We start from the raw sequence: 11,466 nt of genomic DNA, 5'->3' as shown, positions 1-11,466 counted from the left end.
CCCCATTTTCATCTCGCAACAAGGCCTGCCTTAAGATTTAGGAAGAAAGGGGAAAATCAGTCCCCGACTTACAACCGTTTATTTAGTGACCAGTCAACGTTATAACGGCAGTAGGAAAAGTGACTTATGACCGTTTTTCACACTTACGACTGTTGCAGCCTCCCTGCGGTCACGTGATCAGAATTCAGACGCTTGGCAAGTGACTCATATTTATGACGGTCACAGTGTCCCGGGGATGTCACGTGATCCCCTTTTGCGACCTTCGGACAAGCAAAATCGGGAAGCCAGATTCACTGAACAACCGTGTGACTAGCCTGAACGGCTGCAGGGATTCACTTAACAACGGCGGCAAGAAATGTCCTAAAATGAGGCCAAATGTACTTGACAAGTAGCAACAGAAACTGTGGTTGTAAGTCGAAGACGCCGATGCGTAGCTTCTGATCAGTTATAGGAAAACTCCTTTCTTAACTGCAGCCAGAGTGTCGTGTTTTATCTCCAGTGGTAATGGAGGTAGTCCTTGACTTACGACCATAATGGAGCCTGCCTATTGCAGTCGTACGTCGTGATGGTCATAAAGCAGGTCACCCACGGGAATGGTGTGATTTTGATGACCTTTTTTTGCAGTAATCGTTGAGCAGATGTGGCAAACACTCTGGCTATTAAATGAAGCCATTGTACCGAATGGGGTAAATGTCCTGGGGAATTCTGGGAATTGAAGTCCACATACTGTAGCTTAGTTGTGAAACATAAACGACGCTATAGAGCACTGCACACTAGAACAACTAGACACAAGAACAGTTTTTTCCCAAAGGCCATCACTCTGCTAAACAAATAATTCCCTCAACACTGTCAAACTAGTTACTAAATCTGCACTACTATTAATCTTCTCATCGTTCCCATCGCCAATCTCTTTCCACTTATGACTGTATGACTGTAACTTTGTCGCTGGCAATCCTTACGATTTATATTGATATATTGACCATCAATTGTGTTGTAAATGTTGTACCTTGATGAACGTATCTTTTCTTTTATGTACGCTGAGAGCCTATGCACCAAGACAAATTCCTTGTGTGTCCAATCACACTTGGCCAATAAAAATTCTATTCTATTCTATTCTAATGAAATAAACAGGCGTGTTTTTGCTTAGCTTGTTATAAGCTTCTCTATACGCTATAGAGCACTGCACACCAGAACAACTAGACACAAAGTCAGTTTTTTTCCCTTACGCCCTCACTCTGTTAAACAAATAATTCCCTCAACACTGTCAAACTATTTACTAAATCTGCACTACTATTAATCTTCTCATCGTTGCCATCACCAATCTCCTTCCACTTATGACTGCATGACTGTAACTTTGTCGCTGGCAATCCTTACGATTTATATTGATATATTGACCATCAATTGTGTTGTAAATGTTGTACCTTGATGAACGTATCTTTTCTTTTATGTACGCTGAGAGCCTATGCACCAAGACAAATTCCTTGTGTGTCCAATCACACTTGGCCAATAAAAATTCTATTCTATTCTATTCTAATGAAATAAACAGGCGTGTTTTTGCTTAGCTTGTTATAAGCTTCTCTATACGCTATAGAGCACTGCACACCAGAACAACTAGACACAAAGTCAGTTTTTTTCCCTTACGCCCTCACTCTGCTAAACAAATAATTCCCTCAACACTGTCAAACTATTTACTAAATCTGCACTACTATTAATCTTCTCATCGTTGCCATCACCCATCTCCTCCCACTTATGACTGTATGACTATAACCTTGTTGATGGTATCCTTATAATTTATACTGACTGTTTCCTAATATGATTTGATTGCTTATTTGTACCCTGTGACTATTATTAAGTGTTGTACCTTATGATTCTTGACGAATGTATCTTTTCTTTTATGTACACTGAGAGCCTATGCACCAAGGACAAATTCCTTGTGTGTCCAATCACGGCCAATAAAAATTCTATTCTATTCTATTCTATTCTATTCTATTCTATTCTATTCTATTCTATTCTATTCAGTGCTATAGAGCACTGCACACCAGAACAACTAGACACAAGAACAGTTTTTTCCCGAAGGCCATCACTCTGCTAAGCAAATAATTCCTTCAACACTGTCAAACTATTTACTGAATCTATTACTATTATTACTATTAATCGTCTCATAGTTCCCATCACCCATCTCTTTCCACTTATGACTGTATGACTGTAACTTTGTTGCTGGTAATCCTTATGATTTATATTGATATATTGACCATCAATTGTGTTGTAAATGTTGTACCTTGATGAAGGTATCTTTTCTTTTATGTACACTGAGAGCATAGGCACCAAAGACAAATTCCTTGTGTGTCCAATCACACTTGGCCAATAAAAAAATTCTATTCTATATTCTATTCTATTATAATTTGCCTTTTGCTCTTTTGCTACAGGTTGTCAGATTAACATATTAACAGGTTAGCAGAGTTGGAAGGGATCCTGTAGGTCAAATAAATAAAAAATCAAATAAATAAAATAAATAAAATCCATTCCAACCCCCCACCCAGGTGACAAATGGCAGTCCAATCTCTTCTTGAAAGCCTCCCACAATTTCTGGTGGCAAGCCGTTCCACTGGTTAATTGTTCTCAGGAAATTTCTCCCTATTTCCAGGTTGAATCTCTCCTCGTTCGCTTTCCATCCATTATTCCTCGCCTGGCTTTCCAGTGCTGTGGAAAATAGCTTGACCCCCTTCCTCTCTGTCTTCGAATTATGACCGCGATGTAGCCCCAAATTTAGGTCGCTCAGTGAGACATTTGTTAAATGTCTCGCTTTGCCCTGTTTTACGACCTTGCTTGCCACAGTTGTTAAGTGAATCACTGCAGTTGTGAAGTGAATAACGCAGCCATTAAGTGAGTCCCCATCGACTTGGCTTATCTGAAGGTTACTAAAGGGAACCAAGTGACCCCGGGATGTTGCAACCGTCACAAATATGAGTCAGATGCCAAGCGTCTGAAGTTTGACTGCATGACCGCAGGAATGCTGTAATGGCTGTAAGTGTGAAAAAACGGTCATAAGTCCCTTTGAGCGGTCACTAAATGAAGCATCTCCAGTCAAGGACTACCTTTACAGTATTCAGGTGTGGAGGTTAAGCCAGTTCCAGATGCAGGAATCCTCGACTTACGACCATTTCTTTAATGACCGTTCAAAGTTACAACAACACTGAAAAAAGTGATCTGTGACCCATCCTCGCACTTACGACCGTCACGACATGCCCCGTGATCATGTGATCAAAATTTGGGCTTTGGGATAAACCAGCATTTCAACATCCTGGGGTCACGTGACTCCCATTGGCGACCTTTCCGGCCATCAAAGTCAGTGGGGAAGCCAGATTGGCCACCTGATTCGCTTAACAACCCTCTGATTCACTTAAAGGTGCAGTGATTCACTTACCAACCGTGGCAATAAAGGACATAAAATTGGGAGGACTTAATTGAACGACCGCCTTGCTGAGCACCGGAGATTTTGGTCTGAATTGGGGTCCTAAGGCCAGGCCAGGCTAGGATGAGCTGCCCTGCGTCATGAGGACTAGAAACTTATGCAAGGACAGTCCTTCCATCAGCTGCTTCTGTTTATGGGCCTGAAGCCAGCAATCCCGGACAACCTTACCCAAGATCAGGAGGGGTCTCACAAATCTGAGGAGGTAGGGCTGCACCCGGTTCCGCAGAGTCGTCTGTCTCTTTGCTTTCTGCCGGGACGTAAGAGGCCCCAGCAGCATCGGAAACAGGAGGGAGGCTCTTCAGGCAAAGTCCTGTCACTCTTTGGGTGGCAGGGCTGGGGGCTTCATGCTGCCTGACCTGCTTAGCCCTTCTTCTCCTTCACCTTCCTTCTTCTCTTGTTTGGGGTCTCTAGCCACGGGCTCTGGGTAGACGGAGAGAACAGCCGCAGGATCTTTGGGACTTTGTGCTGGGGGCTTCTGAGGCCTCTTTCTGAATATCTCCTAAGCTGAAACAGGAGACTCAACTGAGATCTTCAACCAAGGTTTTTAAAAGATCCCCTCCCAAATACAGCAGCACGGAGAAATTGAGAAATCTAAGAAGTCTGTATATGGGCCATAAGAGCACCAGCTGTCCTACCGTTCCTGTCCTAATGTTCCTTTTGGTTGTATCCAATTGTATATTATTTCATGCTTATACTTATATATATTGTTATGCTTGACAAATAAAATAAATAAATAAATAAAACACACAAACACATCAAAATTACATGACTTATAACAGCTTTTCCTACATCGGTAGCTCTTTTCCTATTTAACTATCTATATACAAAATTCTACTTCTAAGTATCTCTATAAACCAAAATTCTTATTTAAATTATTTTAACCTCTATTCAGAATTCAGTCTCATGACAAAAATCTCCCTTAAGTTTTATGCTTACTCTCCAGCCAGGAATACCATCTATTCCATATTCGATAGTACTCAGTATCTTCCCTCTCCTTCATTTCCATCGATAATCTATCCATTTCTGCACATTCATATATTTTTTAAATTATAATTAAATCTTCCTCCTCCATCTCTCTTGATTTCCTCCTCTTCCTCTTCCTCTTCCTCCTTCTCCTCCTCTTCCTCCACCTCCACCTTCTCCTCCTCCTCTTCCTCCTCTTCTTCCTTCTGTCTCCTTCTCCTCCTTCTCCTTCTCCTTCCTCCTTCCTGTCTCCTTCTTCCTCTTCCTCTTCCTCCTCCTCCTCCTCCTTTTCCTCCTCCTCCTCCTCCTCCTTCCTCCTTCTCCTCCTGTCTCCTCCTCCTCCTCTTCCTCCACCTTCTCCTCCTCCATCTCTCTTTCCTCCTCCTCTTCCTCCTTCTCCTCCTCTTCCTTCTGTCTCCTTCCTCCTCCTCCTCCTCCTCCTTCTCTCCTCCTCTTCCTTCTGTCTCCTTCTCTCCTCTTCCTCCTCCTCCTCCTCCTCCTTCTCCTTCTCCTCCTTCCTTCTGTCCTCCTCCTCCTCCTCCTCCTTCTTCCTCCTTCTCCTCCTCCTGTCTCCTTCCTCCTTCTCTCCTCCTCCACCTTCTCCTCGTCCATCTCTCTTTCCTCCTCCTCTTCCTCCTTCTCCTCCTCTTCCTTCTGTCTCCTCCTCCTCCTCTTCCTCCTCCTCCATCTCTGTTTCCTCCTCCTTCTCCTCCTTCTCCTCCTCCTTCTCCTCCTTCTCCTCTTCCTTCTGTCTCCTCCTCCTCCTCCTCTTCCTCCTGTCTCCTTTTCCTCCTCTTCCATCTCTCTTGATTTCCTTCTCCTCCTCTTGCCCTACACCTTGTAAGAGGTTGCTCTTCCTCTCAAGATCCTGGTGTGGCTTCATCCCAAGCACACATACCCCAGAGCAGAAGCCCACAATGAACATTCTCCATGTAGGTTCCATCCAGACTGCCAGACGGGTTCAAAGGCAGTCGCTAGTCTTCAAAAAAAAAAAAAAGAAAGAAAAGAAAAAGAAAGAAACCCACCTCCTCACCCAATCGGTTGACTATCTTCTCACTCAACTTCAACCATGCCCCCCCAGTCCCTTGCTTTGCTGATTGCACAGGTGGGCCTCTTGGCAGAAGGATCTCAACTCAATGGAAGTAGCAGAGAAGAACCTTACCTGTTCACTTTTGCTGGGCAGCTGAAGCTGTGTTGGATGTGCAGCGGCTTCTTTTGCTCATCCTTGGGTTCACCATGGTGGTCCTTCACTTCTGGGGACTCACCCGAGGGATCTTCTTTCTCAGCTTGGACCTGGTCTGATGGCTTCTCCTTCTCCTGGGCTGGACCTTCCAAAAGTACCTTTTCTCCCCCTCCCCCAGTATCCTGCACACTGCTGGTTTCTCCGGCCTTCTCCATCTTCTGGAAGAGTCTCCTGCACCAACGGAGGAGGCCCCGTAGAGATCTTCCAAATTGACCCTTCTCCTTTCCGGGGACTTCAGATCAATTCCTGCAGGAGACAAAACAACAGGTGAAGGTCGATCGCTATGTTTCTCCATGCTACAAAAAGCCGAGATAACTGAAGGTCAGGTGTCTCCAATCATGGTGTAAGAAACCGAGGGCGATAATGTTTGTTTTTGCAAAGAAAGCCGTTTTGTGGGTATAAATGTTCAGTGGGACATTGAGACGTTAAAGGTATAAAAGTTGAAGACCGGAGAACAGGAAGAGAGGGCTATTCCGATAAGCAAGTCAGCTCGGCCAAGCAGATTAGTTAACAGTTTTAACCACACACTCTAGTAACATAGCGAAGAAATTAATTAACCGCTTGCCTCAATTTATTACTGCAAGGATACCGCTTATGCTGCAAGGATTGTAAGGAAACAAGAAACATAGGCTAAGAAATTTTTTAAAAAGGGACAAAAGTTAGTATGGAAAAAGGGGAACAGAATAACAGAGTTGGAAGGGACCTTGGAGGCCTTCTAGTCCAACCCCCTGCCCAGGCAGGAAACCCTACCCCATTTCAGACAGATGGCTATCCAACATTTTCTTAAAAATTTCCAGTGTTGGAGCATTCACAACTTCTGGTGGCAAGTTGTTCCACTGCGTTCTCGTTCTCAGAAAGAGTCTTGCCCCATTTTATGAACTTTCTTGACACCGCTGTTAAGTGAATCCCTAGAGTTGCCAACTTAGTAACCCGGTTGTTAAGTGAATCCAGCTTCCACCATGAGCTTGTTGGAAGGTCTCAAAAGGGGATCACGTGACACCCAGGACGCTGCAACCATCATAAATACAAGTCAGTTGCCAAGCGTGAGAAGAGAAGAGAAGGGAAGGGAAGGGAAGGGAAGAGGAAACAAGAGAAGAGAATGAAGAGGGAACAGAAGAGAAGAGAAGAGAAGAGAAGAGAAGGAAGAGGAAACAAAAGAGAAGAGAATGAAAAGGAAACAGAAGAGAAGATAATGAAGAGAGAAGAGAAGAGAAGAGAAGGAAGAGGAAACAGAAGAGAAGAGAATGAAGAGGGAACAGAAGAGAAGAGAAGAGAAGATAATGAAGAGAGAAGAGAAGAGAATGAAGAGGGAACAGAAGAGAAGATAATGAAGAGAGAAGAGAAGAGAAGAGAAGAGAAGAGAAGATAATGAAGAGAGAAGAGAAGAGAATGAAGAGGGAACAGAAGAGAAGAGAAGAGAAGAGAAGAGAAGGAAGAGGAAACAAAAGAGAAGAGAATGAAAAGGAAACAGAAGAGAAGATAATGAAGAGAGAAGAGAAGAGAAGATAATGAAGAGAGAAGAGAAGAGAAAGAAGAGGGAACAGAAGAGAAGAGAAGAGAAGATAATGAAGAGAGAAGAGAAGAGAAGGAAGAGGAAACAGAAGAGAAGAGAAGGAAGAGGAAACAGAAGAGAAGAGAAGAGAAGATAATGAAGAGAGAAGAGAAGAGAAGGAAGAGGAAACAGAAAAGGAAGAGGAAACAGAAGAGAAGAGAATGAAGAGAGAACAGAAGAGAAGAGAAGAGAAGGGAAGGGAAGGGAAGAGAAGAGAAGAGAAGAGAAGAGAAGAGAAGAGAATGAAGAGAGAAGAGAAGAGAATGAAGAGGAAACAGAGAGAAGAGAAGAGAAGATAATGAATAGAATAGAATAGAATAGAAATTTTTTGGCCAAGTGTGATTGGACACACAAGGAATTTGTCTTGGTGCATATGCTCTCAGTGTACATAAAAGAAAAGATACATTCATCAAAGTACAAGATTTACAACACAATTGATGAAGAGAAGGAAGAGGAAACAGAAGAGAACAGAAGAGAATGAAGAGAGAAGAGAGAGAGAGAAGAGAAGAGAAGAGAAGAGAAGAGGAAGAGGAAACAGAAGAGAAGAGAAGGAAGAGGAAACAGAAGAGAAGAGAAGAAGAGGAACAGAAGAGAAGAGAAGAGAATGAAGAGAGAAAAGAAGAGAAGAGAAAAGAGAAGAGAAGGAAGAAGAAACAGAAGAGAAGAGAATGAAGAGGAAACAGAAGAGAAGAGAATGAAGAGGAAACAGAAGAGAAGAGAAGAGAAGATAATGAATAGAATAGAATAGAATAGAAATTTTTTTGGCCAAGTGTGATTGGACACACAAGGAATTTGTCTTGGTGCATATGCTCTCAGTGTACATAAAAGAAAAGATACATTCATCAAAGTACAAGATTTACAACACAATTGATGAAGAGAAGGAAGAGGAAACAGAAGAGAAGAGAAGAGAATGAAGAGAGAAGAGAAGAGAAGAGAAGAGAAGAGAAGAGAAGAGAAGAGAAGAGAAGAGAAGAGAAGAGAAGGAAGAGGAAACAAAAGAGAAGAGAATGAAGAGGAAACAGAAGAGAAGATAATGAAGAGAGAAGAGAAGGAAGAGGAAACAGAAAAGGAAGAGGAAACAGAAGAGAAGAGAAGGGAAGAGAATAGAATAGAATAGAATAGAATAGAATAGAATAGAATAGAATAGAATAGAATAGAATAGAATTCTTTATTGGCCAAGTGTGATTGGACACACAAGGAATTTGTCTTGGTGCAAAGGCTCTCAGTGTACTTTGAATTTTGATCACATGAGCGCGGGGATGCTGCAATGGTCATAAGTGTGAAAAACGGTCATAAGTCGCTTTTTTTCAGTGCCCTTTTTAAAATTTCCAAAACATTGCCAGGGCCTGCTTGGATTCTGCTGCCACTTACACTTACATGGTTAATTTTCAACCTATGACCATCATTTGTGTTGTAAATGTTGTACCTTGATGAAGGTATCTTTTCTTTTATGTACACTGAGACCATATGCACCAAGACAAATTCCTTGTGTGTCCAATCACACTCGGCCAATAAATTCTATTCTATTCTATTCTATTCTATTCTATTCTATTCTATTCTATTCTATTCTTCTCTACAGCCTCTCTGTTTCTCAACCAGGGTTAATCCTGGATGAGTGTGAGATGACATCATGTAACGGACAACCTAGCATTGTTCGGTGAGGTTGTCTTAATATAGTTTTGGCCATTCCTTTGCGCAGGGAACCAGAAGCGAAGGGATTTTCAAATGGAGCAACTTGGGCGTCCTCATTCACTACCCGGCTGCTGATTAAGGAATCACTTCCCCTTTCAGCTTCGTTAATCAATAAATTGTGCCAAGGAGGGCACCGTGCCAGCCAGCTGCCCTTTAAAGGAAAAGCAATTTAGAGGATCAAAGGCCTGGAGACTAAAACATATGAAGAACGGCCGCAGGTTTTGGGTTTGGCTAGTCTAGAGAAAAGAAGGACTGGGGGAACATGATAGCGGGGTTCTAGTATTTGAGGGGCTGCCACAAAGAGGAGGGGGACAACTTCAGTGGTGGGATTCAGCCGGTTTGCACCTATTCGGGAGAACCGGTTGTTAACTTTCTAAGCAGTTCGGAGAACCGATTTGTTCGAAGAAATCTTATTTTGTTTTTTCCCACTTTCCAGGGCTAATCCTGTAAGGAAGGCAGGAAGAAACATTCTGGTGGTATTTCTAGCTTAATCCTTTATTACCCTGCTTAGAGAAACTGCCTCTCGGGTTAACTCTTATTACATTGAAACAGCTACGGCGAAGCGCTCATCGGCGTGAGCAACGTTGAGTTGACCACGCCCACACGGTCACATGACGACCGAGCCACGTCTACTCCGCTGGTCATTAGGGCAGAGAACCGGTTGTTCAATTATTTGAATCCCACTGGGGTCCACCTATTCTCCAAAGCACCTGAAGGCAGGACAAGAAGCAAGGGATAGAAACTAATCAAGGAGAGAAGCAACCTGGAACTAAGAAGGAATTTCCTGACAGTGAGGACAATTGACCTGTGGAACTGCTTGCCACCAGGAGTTGTGGGAGCTTCATCCCTGGAGGCTTTCAAGAAGAGATTGGACTGCCATGTGTCAGAAATGGTGTAGGGTCTTCTGCTTGGGGAAGGGGGGTTGGACTAGATGATCTACAAGGTCCCTTCCAAGTCTGTTAATCGAAATGGTTAATCTAAATGAAATGGTATAGATTCTCCTGCTTGAGCAGGGAGCTGGACTAGAGGACCTCTAAGCTCCCATTCCATTCCATTCCATTCCATTCCATTCCGTTCTGCATTCTATTCTATTCCATTCCATTCCATTCCATTCCATTCCATTCTGCATTCTATTCCAGTCCAGTCCAGTCCATTCCATTCCAGTCCAGTCCAGTCCATTCTATTCTACTCTTCCTTTACCCCACCATCAGCACGGAGACCTTAGGCAAACTCCTTGTTACATAAAGTTGCATTTTGCCTTCAGTTGCTGCCGCATGGCGAGCTCTTCCTTTCTCGATCGGTTAAGTCTTTTCGCTATTTTGGAATCGTTCCGTGGCCTGAGAAGCCATGCCACGTGACCACCCTGTCCCCCCTGGAATCTCTGCACGCAGCTAGGCAAACTGTATTCCACTTTTCCAAAACTTTTTCACGCGCCCTAGAAAAATCCCAGCATGGGGGAAATTTATCCTTGTCGTCACTGGGAGCTGTCGCCGACTTGACGGCAGATAATCCATCAATCGAGAAAAACCCGAGAGGTGCAGGTTAGTGCCGGTCAGAACGGCTGAGTTAAAAGAAAACGGGCCACCTCCAAGGTTCTAGATGCTGGCAACTAGATTGGACCAGAAGCTGAGCAGAAAGGAAGAAACTACGTGGGGGCCTTGTGTTCTCCTAACCATGGTCCCAAAAAGCTCAGGCGGCACAAAACGAAGGTGGAAGGAAAGACTCACCCCTGGTTACCCTCAACCGAGCCAACCCTGGCTTTCTCTCGCCTTGCCCGACTCCCATTAGAAACATTTGGCTGAAGTTCTCCAAGAAGTTCTGGAGATGTTTTGAGGTAGAGGTGTGCAGCAATGGTACCCTGAAGACTTGGCTGCTCATACGAACCAGGCTTGAACCAGAAAAGTCCCCTGTGGGCTTCTTTTTGAGGGACCTCCCCCTCCCCCAAACCAGCTGGTTGGACTACCTCAACTGGAGTTGACCTGGGCAGGTAACCCTGATTGACGAGCCCTGCAAGGAACTCACCCAGAGCAGGGATGTTCTGAGCCCTCCGTGCGGCCCTCTCGCCACCCCTGGGCAAGGCCGCCGTCCCTGTCGGCGAGGGTCTTCGGCCACGTCCCCTTCCTTCTACACCCCGTGAAACAGAGCCGGATTAAGGGCAGGGAGAGGGAAGTCTCTTCCCTCCAAGGCGTTGGGCAGAATTATGAGCTTGCCGCTGCTCGCTGTCTCTGTGGCCACCTGTTCTTGCTGGCCCCAGTTCAAAGGACAGTCCATTCTGTTGCCTCCTGGCCGGCCAAGCTGGCTGGATGGGAGGAGAAATTCAGCAAACAGAAAGCAGAAAATGACGCACTATCCCCAGTGAACTCTCGATGCCCGTCAAACCGGGATCTTCCTCCGGTTGCAGAAGCAGCCGCCGCGGCCCGTTTCAAAGCGTCAAGACAGGCAAGCAGGCAGGGGGTTATTCCAGGGCTCGGGTCAGACCTCCCGCCCCCGCCTGGGTTGGGGGCCAGGACGAGTGAAAGGGAATTGCTCTTCTTTTCATTTTGA

The 11,466-nt window shown here is 44.5% G+C and overlaps 1 protein-coding gene and 1 long non-coding RNA gene across 3 annotated transcripts in view; both read right to left on the bottom strand.

Annotated features, from left to right (window-relative positions):
* Positions 1-3,749, bottom strand: part of MYLK2 (myosin light chain kinase 2) — a 25,745-nt gene extending 21,996 nt beyond the window's left edge. The window contains exon 1 of the mRNA XM_058176720.1: positions 3,641-3,749. Coding sequence (XP_058032703.1) covers positions 3,641-3,749 — 109 coding nt within the window. The remainder of the gene's footprint in view (positions 1-3,640) is intronic.
* A 161-nt stretch (positions 3,750-3,910) lies between these two features.
* On the bottom strand, positions 3,911-11,138 carry LOC131195317 (uncharacterized). Of its 2 annotated transcripts, none has more exons than XR_009154404.1 (3): positions 10,945-11,138; positions 5,598-5,924; positions 3,911-3,976 (listed from the first exon to the last, which is right to left on the bottom strand). It is a non-coding gene; the product is annotated as an uncharacterized LOC131195317 (long non-coding RNA). The 2 variants fall into 2 exon arrangements; XR_009154405.1 differs by lacking the exon at positions 3,911-3,976 and adding an exon at positions 5,392-5,414.
* Between the last annotated feature and the right edge of the window lie 328 nt (positions 11,139-11,466).

The sequence above is a fragment of the Ahaetulla prasina genome, chromosome 3 (assembly GCF_028640845.1).
Source record: "Ahaetulla prasina isolate Xishuangbanna chromosome 3, ASM2864084v1, whole genome shotgun sequence".
Classification (NCBI taxonomy): Eukaryota; Metazoa; Chordata; class Lepidosauria; order Squamata; family Colubridae; genus Ahaetulla; species Ahaetulla prasina.
Note: the sequence above shows the minus strand (reverse complement) of the source record. Positions and strands in the feature narration are given on the sequence as shown.